Source organism: Nestor notabilis, unplaced genomic scaffold (genome assembly GCF_000696875.1).
Source record: "Nestor notabilis isolate BGI_N333 unplaced genomic scaffold, ASM69687v1 scaffold22494, whole genome shotgun sequence".
Classification (NCBI taxonomy): Eukaryota; Metazoa; Chordata; class Aves; order Psittaciformes; family Psittacidae; genus Nestor; species Nestor notabilis.
This window is the reverse complement of record NW_009927372.1, coordinates 45,185-66,575: the sequence shown is the minus strand read 5'-3', so window position 1 is coordinate 66,575 and position 21,391 is coordinate 45,185. Positions and strand designations below refer to the sequence as shown.

The window sequence follows — 21,391 nt, the reverse complement described above, 5'->3', positions numbered from 1 at the left end:
GCTTGGAGCAACCTGCTCTAGTGGAAGGTGCCCCTGCCTGTGGCAGGGGTTGCAGCTGGAGGAGCTTTAAGGTCCCTTCAACACAATCCACTCTGGGGTTCTGTGATCTGGTTTGGCTTTTTCTCAGATGTAGTTGCACTTCAGTAGTGAACCAGGTTACAACCTACTTGGATTTTCCCTGTTCAGAGCTAAATGTGCTGAACTCCTTGAGGCAGAGTAAAAATCTGCTGCAGAGAACTCAATGGTTTTAAAAGTAGTGACCCTTTAAGCAGGGGTGTCGAGTGCTGAGCAAGGGGACTGGCAAAAGCAATGGCCATTTTCAGTGCAGCAGTGTACTTTTTTCGGGCCTTAGTGGCTATCAATCATTCTGTGCAACTGCAGTCAAAAGATGAAGTGCAGGACATGCAGTATTTGAACGAGTTACATGAATTAAGGTGATAATTTTTCGGCTGGCGTGCATTTCATCTTCACCTTGGCAGTGTGGTTGCCGTCTCCTCGTTTCCCATTGCAGAGGCCCCTTAGTAGGCTTGATGGGGTTTTTTGAGATGCACAGATTGGCTGAAGATGCCAGTCCTCCTTGTCAGATGAGCAGTACTTGATAAAAGGGAAATGACAAAAGCTTTCTAATGAGAGCAATTAGGCTTCATGTTTTTAGTCCTCTGTTTTCGCCAGTGATCTGTCACTTTTGATTGAGGCCTGTACTGCTTGCTCACTGAGTCACTGCTGAATTTTAGATTCGGATTACTTCCTTTGAGCTTGGTGTGGCTTTTTTCTTTGTCTTGAATCCGTTGAACTGTTATTTCTGCTGGCAGCCCGGGGCCTTTCATCTTAGCCTTTGTAGTCTGAATTTCAGAAGTTTGTATGAATTTATTACTGTTTCATGATCATAGAATCATAGCATGGATTGGGTTGGAAGGGACCTTAAAGCTCCTCCAGATCCAACCCCTGCCACGGGCAGGGACACCTTCCACTAGAGCAGGTTGCTCCAAGCCCCTGTGCCACGCCGAGACCTGAACACGACCACGTTGAACACGGCCAGGGATGGGACAGCCACAGCTTCTCTGGGCACCCTGTGCCAGCGCCTCAGCACCCTCACAGGGAAGAGCTTCTGCCTCAGAGCTCATCTCAATCTCCCCTCTGGCAGGTTCAAGCCATTTCCCTTGGCCTGTCCCTCCATCCCTTGTCCAAAGCCCCTCTCCAGGTTTCCTGGAGCCCCTTTAGGCACTGGAGCTGCTCTAAGGTGTCCCCTTCAGGAGCCTTCTCTTCTCCAGCTGCCCCAGCCCAGCTCTCTCAGCCTGGCTCCAGAGCAGAGCTGCTCCAGCCCTCGTAGCAGCTCCGGGGCCTCCTCTGGCCTCGCTCCAGCAGCTCCACGTCCCTCTTGTGCTGTTGCCCCAGAGCTGAATTAGGGGTGCAGGGGGGGTCTGCCCAGAGCACAGCAGGGGGGCAGGATCCCCTCCCTGGCCTGATGGCCTGATGTTTTGCTGTATCTCTTGCAGGCTATGGTGTCAGTCTCTTCTACTGGCTGCCCTTGGGTCTGGGTTCTGCCAAATGCTTGGACTGGATGAAGGCCAAAATCATCCAGGCAAAGGCTGTTTTGGTTTAGTCAGCACAGAGAGGGAAATGTGAAGTTAAAGCTGCTGTTTGCAGGGTGTGCAAGAGATGAAGTTATTTATAGCACAGAACTGTTAATGTGCAAACAGAGTCCAAGACTTTCAAAGAGTGTGGTTTGACAATCTTGGACCAGTTTAGTCATGCCCCTGCTTTTCAGGAAAAGGTCCATAATAAATCTGACTCTCTTACATATTAGTTTAAAAGTCTGTAGGTGACAGTGGTGCTTGTGTTGGGAACATCCATGCCATGTGGGTTGCTGATGGGGTAGCTACTCCTGTCAGTAGCTGAGCTATGCTTATGCACAGGAAAATTCGTATGGAATAGTTCCTGTGTGTCTCCCACACTTCCTGCAGAATTTGCTGGGTGTTTGGGTTGCTACAAGACTTTGTTTTATCTCTGATAAAATCATACACAGTAAGTGCTAGGTGTGGCCTCATCCCTGCCCTGATTGATTTACTTCCTCTGAGCTCGTCAGTGATGCCAGGTTTGTTACCAATGTCACCTACAGGATGTACAAAATTCCGTTCTGAACAAATAATTTTCTCTACTGAAGCGTGGTAGAAATGGGATCAGGAAGGGCACACGTTGATCACTGGATGACCAGCCTGATTATAGCATGCTACATCCAAGTTGGAGAACGCTCGCCAGAGGCTCCTGCGTAGCTTCAGATGAGAAGGATTTGGAAACACTGGGGTGGGATGCTTGACTTCTGCATCTGGGACTGGTTTTGTTCTTTGTCAGATGAGGACTTTCCTGGGGAACTGTGAGTATTCGGGAACTCTGACTTACCCTTCTGCAAACTCTGGTGGTCCTGTTTTGTTGAAGTGCCAAAGGCAGTCGGATGATGAGTAAGAGCATGTTCAGTCTTGCTTAACTAACCTAACCTGAGGAAGCAAAGTAAATTTTGTTTGGAAGTGTTTGTTTCATGCTATTTGCACCACTGATACCATCAGGGACCGTTGCTTATTGTATCGATCACATCATTGCACTGAGAATTTCTTCTCTTTGCATATTTCTGTTTAAAAGTGCTAATAGAAGCTCTGGCATTTTGTTTTTCTGTCGACTTGACCTTCGTATTACTGCAAGTTTTCCTGTTAAAGTGGATGCTGTACTTACAGTAAGAGGTTTCAGAAGCAGAGGAGGTGGGTGTGACACCAGCTGAGCAATGCCTTTTGCTCCCTGCTGAGCTATCTTGGATTTCAGCGGGCAGACTGCTCGCAGTTGTGGGGTGCAAAGCCTGAGCTAATTTTACATTTTTCTCTATCAGACTAAACAGCTTTGCCTGGGATTAAAAGCAGAATATTTAAAAATATTACTGTATAGGCTGTCGTAGCGCTTCCAGCTGGGCTGAGATGAGGAAGCGCTGTAGATCTCCCGTGAGGCCGGTTCTTGGCAGGGTTCCACTCTGGAGAGGTTTGGACTTGAATGCGGATGTCTGGAGACCTCGAGTTAGTGCATTTTCCCAGCTTCCCTGCTCCCTCCCCAGCGTCCCATCATTTCAGCCGTAGCTGTGCATAGTCGTGCTGAACAGGAATGTTTACCTACGTGCTGTGCCCACGTATGTGTGCGCAATGTCAGTGGTTAGGAAAGATGGCACATAATGTGTTTGCTGTTGGTCAGATTAATTCATCAATAAAATAAAGCTGCACCACAAAGAGGGGGGGAGAGAGGAAGAGCAAACCCCATCTTTCATAAATAAATCTTGCTGTTTCCTCTCTGTCCACACAAATAGTAATTAAAGAAACGCAAAGTACTGTGAGACACAGTTCCTAGCTGAGGGTAGTGCCTACACGAGGGTGTATTACCTGGCTGTGAAGCATAACAAATTATGGAAGGCAGGGCCATTACTTGCAATAGGGAATTAACTCCTACAGATGTGTTTACAGTCTTGCCGAGTCAAGTCTCCGTATTTCATGCCCTGCTTAACAAGTGTGTTTCATGTGGAATTGTTCAGCTTTTATTTCACTGCTGCGTTCCCCTTTGCAGGCTGAAGCAAGACTTGCAGCAAAGCGAGCGGCACGGGCAGAGGCGCGGGAGATCCGGATGAAGGAACTGGAGAGGCAGCAGAAAGAGGTATGGTCAAGGCTTTTGGGGGGTGTTTTGATCATCTCCTTTCCCGAGTATAATCCAGGATCATGGAACAAAGGGTTGATCTGTATTTCGTTGAAACAGTAATAGTCTACTAATGTTGATCATAGAATAGGAAATAAACAAGCCTGGAAAAAAATATGGGTTGTGACAAGAGTTTTGTCATGGTGAAGCCAGTGCAATTATTCACTGGTGGTTAGTTAGTAATCAAAGTTTAATATTCGACTTTGAAGTACACAGCTTGTTTGTGTGTGCGTTGGGGGGTGAGTTCTTATCAGTTCATTTGAAATCTAATTAATACGGAAGACTTGGCCTTGTATACATCTCCTTGTAAGCTGTTTTGCTTCATTGTCATGAATTTGGCATTGTGGTCTCCCCTGGTTTGTAAAAACAGTGGTCTCCTGTGGCAGAAATAATGATAGAAACTGAACTTGGCAAAACATTTAGATTAAATGCCAAATTCTGGAAGAGCTGGTTATTTTATACCAGCCTCAAAGTTACTGTGCCTCTGCATGTCAGTGTGTGGGATATCGTGGGCTTCCAGTGTAGGAATGATTTTAAAGACCAGAAAGGCTTATTCTGCTGCTGCTGTGCTTGACAGCTTAGGAGCTGTGCTAAATGTTTGTTCACTGCAGGAAACTGAGAGCAGCATTTGGTTCGAACCTCGAGAAGCAAAACGAGTGCTCTTAGATTGGGGCTCCAAGCATGGGTGGGCGCAGGTGGACAGAACCAGGAGGGCTTAAAACTGGTATTTGTTGCTGTGTATTTAATGAAAATAGCAGAGTGGACAGAACAGAGGCAATACTAATAATACCTTTATTTATTTATTTTTTTTTCAAATTAATTTTGAAGGAAAGGGAAGAAGTAGGGAATTTGGGAGCAGGATGTAGGAATAGGTAGTGAGAATGAATACGCATTCGTGCTTTGGAGTGCAGAGAAGGATTCACTTTAGCTTTTAACTAGTGAATCGAGATGTGACAGCAGACTAGTGTTAGTGGAGGCTGCAGTAATACCTGCAAAGGAGGCACTTGGGCAGAAGTTTGCCTGTGCTCAGCTTTGTGCTGGAGTGTCCTGTCTAGTTGAGGCACGTCTGGATGTATTGTAGCAGCCTGTAACCACAGCAGTGTTACGGGCTACATGGACCTGCAAACACACCAGGAGTAAGAGCTGCAGGGGAGCATTTGCTGCAAGCACAGTGCTTGTGGAGGAGAGGAGCCTCTTCCTGCTCTGGCTACTGCTTTTGCGAAGGATGTTTTCTTGCGACCTAGACCCCGGTCAGAAGGCCTGGACTGCAAATAAACACTGATACTGTCAAGCTGCCTGCTGTGCCTGCTGTGCCCGTGGCCTCAGTGATGGGACGTGCCGAGCAGCCTTTGGCAGAGCTGTGGTAAACAACCACCAGATGCCTTGTTTGGGCAGCAAGGTAAATACGGGTGTCATGGCAGCTGACAGTGGTGTTACCATCTAATTTGCAGATAACTTTAATGGAACTGATGACCCCTTTGAAGATTAAAAGCTGCTGCTGCAAAGGGTGTCATAGTAAATTGACAACTGAAGCTCATCTGAATGGTCCTGCAGTTACTAACTGAAGAGTAGTGATCTGAAACTGTGAAAATTTGTGTAGATAAAACCTGGATCACACGGGGTGTTGCTCTGAAACGCCAAATTTAGTGAAAGTGAAGCCAGCTCTCCACTGCAGTTTGGTTTGTAATTCACTGGGGTAATGTGATTGTGCATTTATTTAATGTTTTGCAAGCTGGGCTATCCTGTAACTTTTTCAAAGAGCGTAATCTCAGCCCCAGATGCAGGGGGGAACTTGTGAGGGTGGCTGCAGGAAGATTTTCATGGCCACGGGTGTCTTGCAGGTATAATAAAAGAAAACATAAATACAGAAAATTCCAAGCAGGGATCCACACACGAGATCTGGCACCTACCCCTGCCTTGGAGGAGAATGTGCTGTGGTACTGGGGTCTGTACAGCTTCTTTTCTGCCATCTTCATTTTTCCATCTCAGATTTTTCAGAGGAATAAACAGCACATTCCCACTACTGCTGTGTTGAGTAACCAGAACTTAAAGCACTTGTTTTACTGCTTCAGAAGGCTTTTTAGGGGCAGTTATGGAAGTTAAAAAGCAATAAATACATTTATTGCATGTGTGTGTACTTGCTCATGCTTAAAGCAGTGTACATGCCCAGACAGGCTTCTTGGGAAACATGGATTACTTGAGAATATATTTACGTTGCTGGTCTGCGTTAAAAGTTTCCAGGTGCTACCACGACAAGCTATAACCATGGCAGTTTAGCTCTCGTTTGCAGTGAAGTTTTCTAGTAATTGGATGTGGACTGGGAACTGGCTCCTCTGCCTGCCCACCACCTGGTACTAATGGCATTTCTTAATCTTCTGCTTCAGTTTCCTCATTTTCAAATAACTGGGGGATTTTTGTACTGGGAGCCTACATCTGTGATTTGGCTACTCTTCTGCTTGCCGTTACGAAAAATGGGGCTTTGAGGCTCTAACCACTGTGTGGGTGCTGAGGCGCTGGCCCAGGGTGCCCAGAGAAGCTGTGTCTGCCCCATCCCTGGCAGTGTTCAAGGGCAGGTTGGACACAGGGGCTTGGAGCAACCTGCTCTAGTGGAAGGTGTCCCTGCCCGTGGCAGGGGTTGGAGCTGGAGGAGCTTTAAGGTCCCTTCCCAATCCAAGCCATGGGATTCTGTGAAACATCAGTGTAAAAACACCAGGTATCTGAGATTTTTGTTCTTTTATGTGTAGGTAGAATGAGCAGCACCTTTATTGGAGAGCTATTAAAATGTCTAGTGCTGGTTCTGTTGGCTCACCGTACATGAAGAGTGCATACATACAGAGATCAGTCACAATTGTGTGGTAAAGCTTACAGGTAAATGGTAAAGACTCCACGATATCATACCAAGCTCTCCATTTGGCAGAAATTATTTCATGTGAAGCACATAACTGAGAGCAGAGGCTCTGAGAGAGGCACAGACCTAATAAACAGGACTGCTGGAATGTTTCTGACTCCTTACTCTGTGCTCCTTTGCTGTTGTGCACGCTGCCGTGTGCTTTAAACCTTCCCTTTACAGCTGCAGAGTTGTGCTTGGTGCTGAGCCAAATGCTTGTGTGCATTCAGATACTTACTTTGAATTCAGGTGAGCTCAGTTTTTCTGAGTCACAAAGGGTTAATTCCCATGGGGAATTACCAGATAAAATGGAGAGAATAGTTTTTTTCTGTTTTTTTCCTTTGAAGGTTGGTGTAAGATATATTAAAGCCTTTTTTCCCCCAAGAAATATAGTAATGTTTCAAGACACATAAAAGCTGCAGCATTACCTTCTGCTGGCGAGACTTTAAATGTCTTTTTGAGGATTGACACTTGGAGACCACAATTTAAGCTGATATTAGTACCTGAAGTGAAAAGAGAATGATCTCCCATTCCTTAACCTTCACGATAAGACTCTTCCTTGCTAGTTCACACAGTAGAGCCTGTACTTCTAGTTCAAGGCAAGTGCGTTATGTTTGTCTCCTAGATTCATTTTTGGCTCTTGCTTTAAGGGCACAGCACAAAACTTGCCTTTGCTGTTTTGTAAACCTGTTCTTTCCCAGCACACTCTTTTGCACATACTTATCATCCTTGAATTTGTGTTTCTTTGGAATAAAATGTTACCAGCACTTAATGTCATGCCTTTCTTTTTTTTCCATGTCAGTTCCTTGAGCATGTCATAAATTTAGGAAATACACTAAAGCCAAGTTAATGCGGGCAAAAGACTTGCAGCCAGTTTTGCTCTGCTCACCCATCCTGTTGACCGTGATGCAGGCCCCTTCTGGCCTTGCAGGGATTTGGTGCGCACAAGTCTGATGGGAGTCAGTGGGTCCTGTGGCACCGCTGGATTTGGGATTGCTTGAAGCCGTTTTAAAGTCCCAGGCAGTGCAGGGAAAACTAGGGAGAAGCAGAATGCTGGTGGCTTGAATGGGAGGGGTGGGACTGACCATGGGACTTGGTGCTTATGTAGGCAGGGGAGAAGTTACGGAGGTTTGTGCTGGTTAACCTGTATCCTTCTTAACACGACCGATGTGAGGGTGCACAGGGACAATGGGAAAGGGAATATGTCAAAGGTGGTTTTAGTAGATTGTAGATTTCTGCCTCCTTCTGCCATCTGCTCCACTGGCTCATTCTGTTCAGCTCTAAAGCTATTCCTATGAAAAATGTAATTTTTGTGGAAAACTTCATGTGATGAGGAAAGCCCGAAAGCAGTATGCCACTAATGCTGCTGCCTTTGTGTATTGTTTTCTTGTTTGGTCATATCATAACACAGGAAAGTGCTGTTTAAGGCATTTGACTGCTTAGAAGTCTATTGACTCTGTGAAGTTCTTTTGGGGGGGACATAGCTGCAATAGAGGTTATTGTTTGAAAGTGTTTTCTCCTGTAGCACACTAAGGAGAGCAGTACCCTGACAAGAGATGGGTCACTTTGGATCAGAGCTGTTCTAATGCCAGTTAGCTAATGGATGACCCTAAAATTCCAGGTTTTATAAAGCACTGGAACAGTTATGATGATGCACTTGGCTTTATCCCTGTGCCCCCCTCCACAGCATCTGGCCCAGAACAAGGGCCTCGTTGTTATCTTATCCATCAGCAATCAGGGTGCTGGACACAAGACTTCTTGTGTGTCTCCCTTTGCACTCAACGGGAGTACCTGCTATGCCAATCCTGAAGCATTGGGGCTTGAAAAGTAAGACTTCCATGGTGCTGCCTCAAAGCACATGAGTGAAACAACATTGAGAAGTTAAAGCGTAAAGGTTAAACAGCCTCAGGTAATTGCCACATCTGAAGTGGTGGTGTCTGGCTTCTGTGTATGGAGTAAAGGCACTCTGTGTGTGCAACAGAGGAACAAAAGATCGGGCTCTGTATGCAGTCTTGGCAACTGTGGGTCAGTGGAGTTCAGTTTCCTCCTCAGGCTTTTCTTAGTAAAAGGTGAGTGACGTGGTGAGTCCTGTAGGAATTCCAGTTTTAAGTGGGGTCCCTAATTATCCCCCCTGCGCTTGCAGGAATAGGAATTAATGCTTCTGAGGTATTGAGCTGGGTTCTGCAGTTGTCCTTCATCATCATGAAGGGAAACCTGATCAGGAGGGCAGGGACTGAAAGCAGTGTGCTCTGCTTCCCAGCACTGGGATCTGGGTTCACCTGAGGTGGCCCAGATGGATGGAGGGATTCCCTTAATATTCCCAAAGAGGGGAGAATGACTCTCTGCTGCCTGCTGACCAGCTGAAGGGTTGGAGTCAGCAATGTACCATTCCCCCTGGGATGTGCTTAGAGCAGAGGGCTGGCATTGATGGTTATTCAGCCAGGATCGGTGCTCATCTAGGAAGACAAGCAGTCAGGTGGCTGAAGGCTTTCGGACCAGAGCTGTGATACATCTCCTACAGGTAGAAAGCTAGTGGGGAAAAAAATCCCTGCAATTTCCTTCTGGGTTTGTGTGGCCAGTTAGGTGTTCTTAAACAGGAAGGGTTCTTGCTTTAGAAGTGCTAGGAAAGATGTGAGAAAACCCCTGGTTTTCATGTGCATTTCCAAAGCTGATCAGTCAAGGGCAATTCTCCACTTAAACAAAATTCGGATGTGTTAGGGTGGCTGTAATGCTTAAGTGCATTATTGAAATGGTTCCAGACTATGGAACAACTTTGGACAGTCAGCAGTGCGTTTATTAGGGCCTGCAGATGGTGTGAGGCTCCTTGGAAACATTAAAAATTGGAAAAGCAACCTGCAGAGATCCTCCAACATGTGGAATACGTTTTCAGGGGGGTTTAACAAGCTGAGGCTGTGCTGTACACAGGTGAGAGATGTCTAAGCATCGATGCTGTTGTCACTGTGCTTCAGCACTTCAGGACAAAACCTGTCCTTAAAAGAGCAGTTTTTCTGTAGTTAATGCTGTTTGCTTTTGTTGTGATGGTAGATGTATGACTGCCATCCCACGTGAGTATATGGGCATTATTACTCTGAAGCTGGTAAAGAGAGAGGTCCTAGCTCACAGCTGGGTTGGGCTCTGGTCTGGTGCTAAGTCTAAGGGGCAAATGTTCAATAGGATCAGAGAATGGTTCGGGTTGGAAGGGACTTTAAAGATCAATGCCTGTGCCTCCAAGAGCCTAGTGGGTATGAAAACAGGAGTGCTCTATTTCAGCTGGGCACACAGAGGAAGCCTAGAAGGTAAATGCTGCTTTCATTCTACCTAACTGCAGGGCTTTGATGTGTACTTCTTTTTGTTTTCATGTTTTGCTGTATATTCTGTATAAATATTGTTCTTTTCCTGTCCTTTAGAATGAGCTGTAGAACACTGCATTGCGGTTGTTTTATTCACACTTGCTTTTGTTTCCTTGTTTTTCTCCTTTCCCTTTTACCCAGATCTACCAAGTTCAGAAGGTAGGGCTTGCTCTTTTTCATTCCTCTTTGCATGTGTTCCCACGTTGTGAGTCTTGCCAGCATTTCCAACAAACCTCTGAGCAATGGAAGGTACATAGCAGGCTTTATATTCCCATGCATTTTCCCCTTCCCTCCCATAGTCTTGTGGGATGCACAATAAAGGTGACTGGGGGAAGACGACCCATGTAGAATGTGTGTGGTCAGGACTTAGTACAAGGGTTTTTAAAGACTGGTTGACAAAGAATGAGCAATAAGGTAATTTGGCAAACAGCCGTCGTAGGGGGTGCGGTGGCTCCGTGTGTCACCAAGCACCGTCCTCACGTTTGTATGGCTGAGAAACACCTTGGGCTGGACAAGCATTTACCATGGGCTTAACATGGAAGAATGACTTGGAGGTGACTTTGTTTGCAGCGAATCATTGAAGTAAATCAGGGAGGCTGTGTTTGAGTTCATAATCTCCTGGTAAATAAACGGTGTGGCCTTTCATCCAGCGTGGCCTGAGCTTACGAACACGTTTTATACTGTTTAATCCCCTCCCTCCTCCCAGTTTTAGTTTAGTAGTTCCAAATGGTGGTGGTGGTGATAATAGCTCGCTCTGAGGTTACTTGCTATGTAACAAGAGAGAGTTTTAGGTTTTGTGTTATGATGTTTGGCTGTTCCATACTTCCAGCATGTGAACTGGGTCGTACCTTAAAGAGAAATGGCTCTGAAGAGGTTTTGCAGTGAAGGAGAAAGCGCATCTCTCTTCAAGCCTGCCATTTCCTGCCTTACTGGATATTGCTGCTTTTTTTTCCTGAGATATTTCTATTGCTTGCTGAATGATGAATGTCTCTTAAAACCACAGCCTGTTTGGTTTTTGGCCTGGCACTCCTGCTGCCTTAACTGCATGTTTCACTCGCTTGACTGAGCGGTGCACGTGCTGCTTGGAAATGCTGCTCTCCTCTGCAGTGCATACGTATATGATGATAGCTACTCAAATCATGTGCTGTGGCATTTAATCCTGACCCCATCAATTTGGCCACAAATACATCTTACTCTTGTTTTTATTTGCGGAGTTGATATGTACTAAGTAACTCAAATTAACAGCTACCCTTGGATCAACAGGCTCGTTATCAATCTCCTTTATAGGAACTAATTTAATCTTCTGGTACAAACACAGCCCTGTGGGAGCCAAGGAGGATGTTTACTGTTGGTGTCCTGACATGGAGGAGAAGATAAGTGGGTTAGCGTCACGCCATCCCATAGTGAGTTTGCAAGTCTAGCAGCTTTGCTGTCACTTAGTGAGTAAATCTGATCTGGAATTCTCTCTCAATGGTATTAATGTCATGAATCATTTAATTGTAGTATCACTTTTCAGGGTAGAAGGAAACTTGAGTCTGGGAGAGGCCTCTGAAAAGCAAATGAATGCATAAGCACCATTTCTTCCTTTAACCCATGCGGCCCTTCAGACCAGCCCCCCGCTACCACCCCAGGGCAGAACAGAAGAGTCCATATGGAGAAAGAAATGGGAAGTGCCTGAGGGGCAAAATACCTGAGACTTCAAATGCTGTCAGTTCAATACAGGGTGAGACATGCTGTTTGAAAGATTATCAATTGAAATAAATAGTCTCAAGGTAATCACATTCATTAAGATTGTTCTTGTGGGGATACGAAGCATGTAGCTATGTAATTTTAAATGGTGGAGGAAAAGGCTTAAGTGGAACTTGTGATATAACAAGTCTTTTAAGGGGTATTTCCTTATCTTCCTTCTACAAAACTGAATTCAGAAGCTTATGTCAGAAAATAAGGAGAGCAGCAGGTAAAGGAAGCAGCACACCTTACAAATACTGTTAGCATGTTTATAGGTCCTTCCCATGTGGGTTCTCTGTTATCACAGTGGTTTTTAAAGCTGATTTCTAGTGTTACAAAATGTTATATATGTCCTGGGGGAGCTGGAAAACCTCTATTAAGGCTTCACCTGACCTGATTTACTACAAGGCATGTAATCTGTAGGTTCAGATCATGTCCACAATCCTGACCAGCTGGAGTTCATATAATTTTCAGGGATCGCTTTCACCATGTGACGTACATAAAACTTAATTCCCAGGCTGCTGTACACATTACGCTTCTGCCTGGAAGTAACTCGTCTGAGCACTTGTGAGGAAGTTCGTCATGCTGGAAGAAACAGTAGTTCATGTCACGCACTCCGATTCCATGTAATCTAAGGGAGAAATTTCTCCTGTGTGTAATTCAGCTAGGCGTTGTACAGGGGTATTAGATGTATTTGGGCACACTGCAAGATGCTTTGCAGGTAAAAGCAAAGGGGAATACTCCCCTGTTCTCCTAAGGATGTCGCTGAAGAGCTTTTTGAGCCGTTGTCTCTTTTCCTTGCTCCAGAGAGATTTTTGCACACTATATAAATGTGCAAGGCACTGAATTTATTTTATTTCCTCTTTTCAAATTACAGGGCTAAAACCTGACTTTCTAACATTTTTCCTAATAAATGGGATTGCTGTGAGCTCTTGCCTTTTCCCCAATTTGACCCCCAAACTGGCAGTGTTTAAAGGTCCTTGTACAGTTTGGGCTCTCCGGGATGTGTAATGGAGCACCCCTCTGCCTATTCTACTTCATTACAGACTCTCTTCTCTCCAGAGCTGTTAAGACGAAAATGAAGATGACCTTAATGTGAGAACAGAGTTACTGTTTAATGAAGAAGAACTCTGAAGTGGGAATAAACTGATACACTATCAAAGAACACACAGGTGTTTGTTCTAGTTTATTAACAAATAGCAAATGAGGTTTTTAAGGGTGAAAGTAAAATGACATTAATACCACTGAGTGAGTGTTAAATGCAGAGTGTAATACAGGACAGGTTTCTGGGGGTTTTATAATTACCTGAGGTTTTGACTGTTAATATTCCTGCCCCCTCACGTCTCTAGGAAAGCTGGCAAGTACAGGCTCGTTTTGTCCACAGATACATGCACCTCAAAGCACTAACCTAATTTTCTTTTAAAATACGTATTATGCTTCCTTAAGCAGGATTTCTGTTTGCTGATTACTGTGCTTAGGGCTGGTGATGTTTCCTCGCACAGGAATGTCATGGTCACCATTACAAATGCAAACTTCCTGAGTCTAGGTTTGAAGCATGTGTCTGGGGAGGAAGAGAAGTCCTGTTAAACCCATGGATCTTTGAAGAGTTTGCTGCCTGGTGGAAATTCAAGTTGGTTGGGAAATTCCCAGGGCTGTGCAGAGATTATGAAGTGGGAAACTCGCACTGCCATAGTGACAATTGACTAACAAACGCGTGGGGTTTGTTACTGAAGTACAGGCAGGGTTAGGGTTAGGGTTAGGGTGAAGAGCTTTCCAGTCTCACCTACGTTGGTGACACATGTCCTCTTCTATCCTTGTTGGTGACACCACCACTGTTAAGATGCTTCAAGTGTAGGCAAGAAGCCTTGTCTGAAAAGGAGCTCTCAGGAGTTCGGAATGCAGTGAATAAGAATGCACGGAGATGAGTTGCATTGCCTTCAACTTGTCTTCCCTTGACAAATCTGTATGGGAAACATGATTTGACAGCATTTTTCACCCCAAAAGTGTTCTGTGTTCGGATCCCTTGTAATGAGTCTTGACTTAAATGGGTCAGGGATTCAAGACTCATTATGCTCCTTGCTCTTGTCCCCACAGTACTGTTGTTTTTTCACTGCTGAGAAAGAAGCTTTCACATACGTTGGCTGTACTCAACACATGGCTTTCCCCTTGCTGGGCAGCTCCTCCTGGGCATGTGCTGCCGAGGGCTGCGGTGGCACTTGGAGCAGCTTTTCCCTGGCATGTTTGTGTGTGTGGAGCTGTGTGGCTAAGCCAAAACCTGGCAGTGCATGCCTAAATGTTCTGTGTTTGCCTTTCTCATCTAAATTGTGGGGTTTTTTTGTCCTTTTCTGTCTCTAGAAATATTATGGTCTGGATACTAAATGGGGAGACATCGAGCAATGGATGGTAGGCCTTAATCAATGTAGCTAAACAGCTTCTATGTGTTGAAGTTTTCTATACTTCTTAGTGTTTGAAATCCTGCGAAGTAGGCATGTTTGTGTATTGGAAATGTGAATTCCTCTCTTACCACAACCATTCTTGCAGTCTGCATCAATGCCTGGAATATGGCTTTTGATCAGCTTAAAACTGGCAAGGGTTTGGTTAGAGCCATCTCTTTTTACAGACCTCTGTCCCCACTGTCTCACTTGAAGATTAGACCATCATATAGAACCGTTAAGGCCTCTTGTTAACACAAGGAATGCATGCTCTCATTTTCCTTCTTGTGGGTTTTGTTACAATTTGAGTCTTATCCAATCTGCCTTCAGGTAAATTTTCAGCATTTTTATCCATGCTGCGTTAGTGACTTTGTACTTACTGGTCCAGGGGTACTCTTCAGATGTGTTATTACCGCTGCTATGGCAGTGCTCGCCTTTTCCAGTAATACCATACCCTGGATATTACTATTTGCTAAGCCAGTTAAGTTGATACCAGATATGGGCTTGGCCATTAGCAACATCTGACTGTTTTAACACCCATAATATAAGATGAGGAAGTTGCTAAAGTGATGGAAGACATTGGCTTTGACTGTCTTGGAAAGGGTCTATTTCAAAGGCAGTGGTGCTGTGTGTCACAGAGGCTCAATGACAAAAGCACTGTAAGTATACTGATTCCCAGAGGTAGAGAGATACACTTGAGATGGTTTTTTGGATGGAAATAAAGGTGTCATTTTGTGCGGTTTTCTGCAAAAGTCATAGAAGTGTGTAGCAGAATAAAACAGGAATTAAGCTGGGGTCACTAAAGAGGGGAAAAGGGATTTTTCTGACTTGACAAGCTATCACCTTCTGTTGTTTGGTAACCTTACTGACTCCTAAACATTGCTGAAGTTCACTGTGTCTTTCTGAAAGTGGTCTGTTGGCGTATCTTTCCTTTCAACACTTAACACTCTGTTTTTTTTCCCTCTTGCCACCTTGGTAGGAAGACAGTGAGCGTTATTCCCGTAGAGCCAGAAGAAACGCCTCGGTTAGTATCTACTTTTGCCTTTTTTTAGCGAGACATTTGAAACTAGGAAAACAGATGTGGGTAAAGCGGTTCCTTTTTAAAAGGAAAAAAGCCAACAATAAACCAAGCAACCAAAACCGACCAAAAATAAGCTCCCCCCACCCAGGCAAGGGAAAACCCCAAAGCCACTTCCTGACTTCTCTGCCTTCTCCCCAGTCACTCTGAGGAGCTTTTGAAAATGTGCTAAAATAAAGGGGGCAGGGGATGGAAGGTGGGGAAATAACCTGCTCAGGGTGTTCAGCATTCGTTTAGTCGGACCGTGAGCAGAGAACACCTCAGCAAGGTTGTCATTCATCCAGTAGGAAAATGCTTGACTATGTTCCTTAGGCAGGGTCCGATTTCATTTCCTTTCTGCTTAGAGGTTTAATGCGATTCTTTTTTAAAAGGCATTTCTTTTGTATGTCTCCTCTTTCACTCTGTCCCATCAAAGCCATCAGCATTTACCACCTTGCCTGTTACTTGTGGGTTTTTCATTGTTTTCTTGTCTTTATACTTTTCTTTTGATAGGCTTTGGATGAAGATGAGCGCATGTCAGTGGGTAGCCGTGGAAGCCTCAGGGTTGGTAAATCGTGCAATTTAAGTGTGCATGTGTGTGTACCAACATTGCTGTCTCCCCCTTACCACCAGCCTGGTTACAGCACTCCGATAGCATCTTTGCAAAGTGTTGACATGTTCCATGTTCAGGCCATATGCTTTGTTGGGTGTTTTCGGGATACATGTGGGTCAGTAATTCTTTCAGTCAGGGGAATGCTCAGATTAGAACACGCAGTGCGGGAACACCAGCAGAGCATGTGACTGACACTAGACATCTACTAACTGCTGCGTGCTCTTACTGTTGCAGGAAGTACTTGGCCAAAACATGGGTATATGCAGCTATTTCTTGTACGCACCTTGTGAGTTCTGCTGTTTCATAGCCCATACTGAGAATTTGGGAAGAGGAAGTGCTAGCTTACTCCATTATCAGTGTTTATGAGCTCAGGCAACCAAAAGCAAGTTGTCAGTGGAAATAAGTCTTGAGCACTTTGGAATTTCAGGTGAAACGCTCTCCTCAAAACTGCTTCAGTGCTACTTGAAATTCATCTGCAGACGTGAGTTGTGGATGGAGGGATTAGTAGAGCAGAGTGCTGTAGTGCACTGGTGCTCATCTGTAGGACAAGTTCAAGTGGTTTGTTCTTGTTTTTTTCCTCAAAACATCCATGCAGTACTTTTTTAGATATGATGCACGTGGGTACGAATCTTAACCCTGTTCTAGCATGGACGTAATCAGCTCTTGGAATTGGGAAGACAGTTTAAGCAATTTAGTGGTTGTGAGCTGCTAATGCTGTTGTCTCGGTGTGTGTTAATGGTCTTCAAAGATGATGGGAGCTCGCTGCTCCTGAGGCCTATGGAGAAGCACTCAGCTAACCACAGAACTGGAACAATCTGCAACAGCACTAGGGAGGAAGCTCCCAGCATTCCTGAACGTGAATCAGCTGTGGCCAGTTCTTGTTTCGGAGTCGTGCTTAAAACTGTAGTGTTTCAGAGTAATTTCTTCTCCTTCTTCCATTGCTCCTCATGTATCAGTAGCACTAGTTATGTGGGGTGAGCTGGATGATTAGTTCTGATTTTATAGAACAAGCAAGACCTGTATCATTATTTGTAATCTTTGGTTTCTGACTTCTGTGGACATTCCTGACAGAGTATCCCCAAGAGAGGAGTGAGTGTCAGAGCTCATGTGCCTTTGAAAAGAGTCTGGAAGATGAAAAAAACAGTAAAAAATGACTACTGCAGAGCACAAAGATGCACTTAAAGTTTTTGAGTGTTGCCTCGTTCCCTTTTTAGCAGAATCCTTATTGCCATTTATGAAATGGTGTTAAAAGCTTTATTCTTTCAGACCACAAGCTTGTTTGTGTGCTTTTAAAGCTAGAAGATGCCTGAAAGATCCGGAGATTTGATGAAGAAAAGCTCAGCCTCGCAGCTGAACATGCAAACCCATGTTTATTTTACTTCGAGTTAAATTTGGACATGTTCATGGAAGTCCTTGTCGGAGGGGGAAAAATATCTCTAGAGCAGTTGAAATTTCAATTCTTTCTGTTTAGAAGGTGGTTTTGATACAAGTGACTTGCTTAAACATGGCTGTAGGTGTGTGTCCCTTGGTGGAGCAAGATGCAAGCACACTGGCACCGTATTTACAGTGGGAGCCCAGTTCATCTGTGCAGGGGAGACTGAGATGAGCTCTGAGGCAGCAGCTCTTCCCTGTGAGGGTGCTGAGGCGCTGGCACAGGGTGCCCAGAGAAGCTGTGTCTGCCCCATCCCTGGCAGTGTTCAAGGGCAGGTTGGACACAGGGGCTTGGAGCAACCTGCTCTAGTGGAAGGTGTCCCTGCCCGTGGCAGGGGTTGGAGGTGGAGGAGCTTTAAGGTCCCTTCAACACAAACCAGTCTGTGATGATGATTCTATGAAACACCTTTAGTTCATGGAAATCCACTACGCTGATTTCTGTACTATGATCCTGTGTTCCACTGTTGCACACGCTTGGACAGCAGAAGCTTTGCGTTCTGCCTCCCCACCATCCCTCAAGAAGCTTTTCAGAGCTGTTTTGCCTGCTGGCTGTGACAACCACTGCTGGTCTGGTGAGCAGCAGTGCTGGTCTGGTGGGCTCCAACCGCCTCATGGCATGGCCCGTAAATCCCTAAGACTTCTGCAAAGAATGTCCTTTTCTGACAGAAGGATCTGGTTGGAACTTTCCGCAGTGGTATTTGTAGTGATGTTGCCCAGACTCCCCTGTCATCATAAAGCAGCATTTGGTGAGTGTTCTTACGCAAGCTGACACTCGGGCATGCACAGGAAAGGTTTTGACAGAGCTTCCTTCCTTGATCCAAGTGTCCCTGGGATTGTAGAAAGCAAACATTTGTTAGTCTGAACTGAAATGCACCCTTGCACATCTCTTAATTGTTTCATTCACAATGAACTGATAGAATGTACACTGACTCTTTTGCTCGTGTGGGTTTATGATAGATGCTTTTAATACTTTGAACACCTCTCTCTGGCTCTCTGTGAAGGTTTGGCTCTTGCTGTGTGTGTCTGCAAAACAATTAGAAAAAGTGACCAACCTCAAAAGCTACCTCTGAGGAGCAGAGTTCAGTTTGGTTTCTGAGCACCAAAAACTGTTGCCTTGTGTCCACAAAGGATTCGTAAAACCAGTTAGCGAATTCTGAATGCTCTTCTTTTTCTGGCTGTTGGAAGGCTCTCCTTCCACAGTTGCAGAATGCCTTTGCAGTTGGTCTGCAGGGCTTCCAGTACCTGAAAACTGATCTAGCATCTTTGGGCTCGTTGCACTGTGAGGGGCTGATGCTGCGAGGGGTTGCTTTTCTGTTCAGGAAGTTTTCAATGAAGTGAGCCAATACCAGAGGTGCATTTCTCCCTGAAGCTTTACCACCCTACTAATAATCGATGTGGGTTTTACTCTGTATGAAAGTGGATGTCTCAACTGCAGGCACCAGAGATCTGCTGAGCTAGCTTGTTGGGAGCTGGCCTCGATGCTTCTTGCAGAGCAGCCATCAATATGGACTGCAAAAGCACCTAACGTTGATTAGACCAGGCTAGCAAATTTATTGAAGTTCCACAGCTGTGCCTGTGCTGCGAGCAGTGGCCCAGTGTGTTCATGTAATGCCAGCTTGAGCGTATCTCTGCCTCCTGCCAGCAGATCTTCCTCTGCACCAGGGGATCTGTAATCGCTTTCCCATGGCTCGTCCTGAACCCATGAAGAGTGTCCTGCCTCTCTGGTTCAAGAAGTTCTGCAAGCTCGATGCTTTTTCACACTGTTGTTCCTCAGTTAACATCATCCTCTGTGTGTACGAGACACTCATGCCCCTCCGTAGTCTCTCTTCTACACCAGGTGTCCTTGTTCTCCCACTTCTCAGCCGGCTGCCTCTAATCTGAGACCATCCAGCATGAATATCAGTATGTATTAATCACTCATGGTGGGGCTTGTGCATTTCCTTGTTTGGTTTGCTCCAAAGTTTCTGACTTCTGGCTTTGTACAAGGAATTCTGCATTACCGGAGTTCTTAGTTGGGGTATACATCTCTGTGCCTGTTTTCTGGGGAGGTTCTTTTGATTGCCATGACTTGCTTCAGTGTTTTCCTTTGTATTCTGATTATTTTCTTTCCTCTCCTATCATTACAGTCTCATTTGGAACATGCCAACACCTATCCAGTGGTGAGAATAGTCTGCAAGTTGCAGTGTGTGTTAAAAACTAATCATGAATAAGAAACTAACATCAAGTGTGGTGGCTGATGTGAGATAAGGGGTGATCTAAAATAGTCCTGAGGTAGTCTGTGGCTGGTGATGTAAAGATGCTACTTCCCTCACCTACTGCTCTGATGCAGTTCACATGAGAAGCACAGAAGGGTTAAAGAGATCTAAGCTAGGTCTAATAGTTCAGTAGTTACAATAGGACAGAGCAGAATAGCTTTTGTTTTCCCTAACAGACTGTCTCTGTTACAGTCTGTGCATGGCTTGACCAGGTGTAGAATTCACAGACTGGTGAAGGTTGGAAGGGGCCATAAAGCTCATCTAGTTCCAACCCCCCTGGGCACTGGACACCAGCCACTAGGCCAGGTTGCTCCAAGCCCTGTCCAGCCTGGCTTTGAACATTGTCTGGTTTCATTTCAGCATAAATGTGGAAAGGAATGCAGCTTTCACAGGCTCACTCTGAATAGATCTAGCAAAGGCCACAGGACAGATATGCTGCCTACCAAAGCTTCAGCTTGTGTGTCGAGCTGTTACCTTTGCTTTGGAGGGTAAAAAATCAAACTGTAGCTAAGACAAGAGCAAGTATTTGTATTGAACACGCTCAGATAAAGCTGACTCTTGGAAGAACAGAAAGGGCATGGGAGGGGGAATGACAACTGGGACTTCAAACTCAGTTTAAGAACATTTCCTTGTACTGTTAGCAGTGCTGTCTTGCTGTCTTGTGCCAGTACTGTGTTGAAAGAGAGGCATCTCCACTTCTGCAGAAAGCAGACTGCACAGAGCAGTGTTACTGACGCTCCAGCTTTTTCACCCTCCTTCATTCCCCGTGCTATTTCAAATGCAGAATGCAATGTATCTATTTGTGAGCGACCTATATACAGAAATAGTTCAAACACATTGGGACTTTGCATGGATGTATAGATGTAGTTAAGTATAGACAGCTGGTAGCTTTTTTAATTGATTTAACCCAGCAAGCATGAATGATTTTAACTGTGGTCACTAAATTTAAACAGTGCTATCATCGCTTTTCACAACATTCTTTAATAACTGATTATTTGACTTTGAGGTTTGACTTCCCCCCCCCACACACGTGTGCTTACTGACCTGTGTTATGTAGAGCTGGAGCAGAAATGGACTGATGTTCTTGCATGTTGGCGTGCATGCCTGACTATGGATGGGTGCGCAGAAACTCATAAATGCTTTTCATCCTGCATTCTTGATCTCACTGCAGGCTGGATTAGAGAATGAGAGGACCAAAAAGAAGAACTACTCCAAAGCAGTATGTACCTCAAATAATGGTCTCGGAGAGGTTTTTGCATAGAAAACCACTGTGATAGGACAAAGAATACGTACAAGTGTGTTGGCTGTAAGAGTTCACCAGCCTAATGTCAAGGATACAGTGCAATTATCAGAACTTGCTGGGTCTGTGAGAATACATCACTTACCTGCAGAATGTGGTATAATGCAAACATGTCAGTGTTGTACAGTAAGAACATCTTGGAAAGTTCAAAATCTAACAACATTGCACAGTAATAGGTAATACCGATAGAATGTATGTGGTGAAGGCTGCAAGCTTTTCATAAGGCTAATTCAGAAAGGTGCTTTTTACAAGGGCTTGTAGGACAGGCCAAGGGGAATGGCTTGAACCTGCCAGAGGGGAGACTGAGATGAGCTCTTGTGCAGAAGTTCTTCCCTGTGAGGGTGCTGAGGCGCTGGCACAGGGTGCCCAGAGAAGCTGTGGCTGCCCCATCCCTGGCGGTGTTCAAGGCCAGGTTGGACACAGGGGCTTGGAGCAACCTGCTCTAGTGGAAGGTGTCCCTGCCCGTGGCAGGGGTTGGAGCTGGAGGAGCTTTAAGGTCCCTTCAACCCAAAGCGTTCTGTGATTCTGCACAGTATTGATGCCTGGCACCTGCACAGTCAGGACTTTAGGAGAATCCCACGGGCAGTAATTCCAGGGAGGGAAGGAGCACATGAG

At 45.2% G+C, this 21,391-nt stretch overlaps 1 protein-coding gene across 1 annotated transcript in view; it reads left to right on the top strand.

Annotated features, from left to right (window-relative positions):
- Positions 1–3,597: 3,597 nt before the first annotated feature.
- The window catches only part of LRRFIP1 (leucine rich repeat (in FLII) interacting protein 1), a gene marked incomplete at its 5' end in the record, with an annotated part of 59,674 nt that continues 41,880 nt past the window's right edge, over positions 3,598–21,391 (top strand). The window contains 7 exons of the mRNA XM_010014032.1: positions 3,598–3,684; positions 10,102–10,119; positions 14,044–14,091; positions 15,100–15,144; positions 15,691–15,741; positions 19,348–19,380; positions 20,648–20,695. Of these exons, the coding sequence (XP_010012334.1) occupies positions 3,598–3,684; positions 10,102–10,119; positions 14,044–14,091; positions 15,100–15,144; positions 15,691–15,741; positions 19,348–19,380; positions 20,648–20,695 (330 nt within the window). The remainder of the gene's footprint in view (positions 3,685–10,101; positions 10,120–14,043; positions 14,092–15,099; positions 15,145–15,690; positions 15,742–19,347; positions 19,381–20,647; positions 20,696–21,391) is intronic.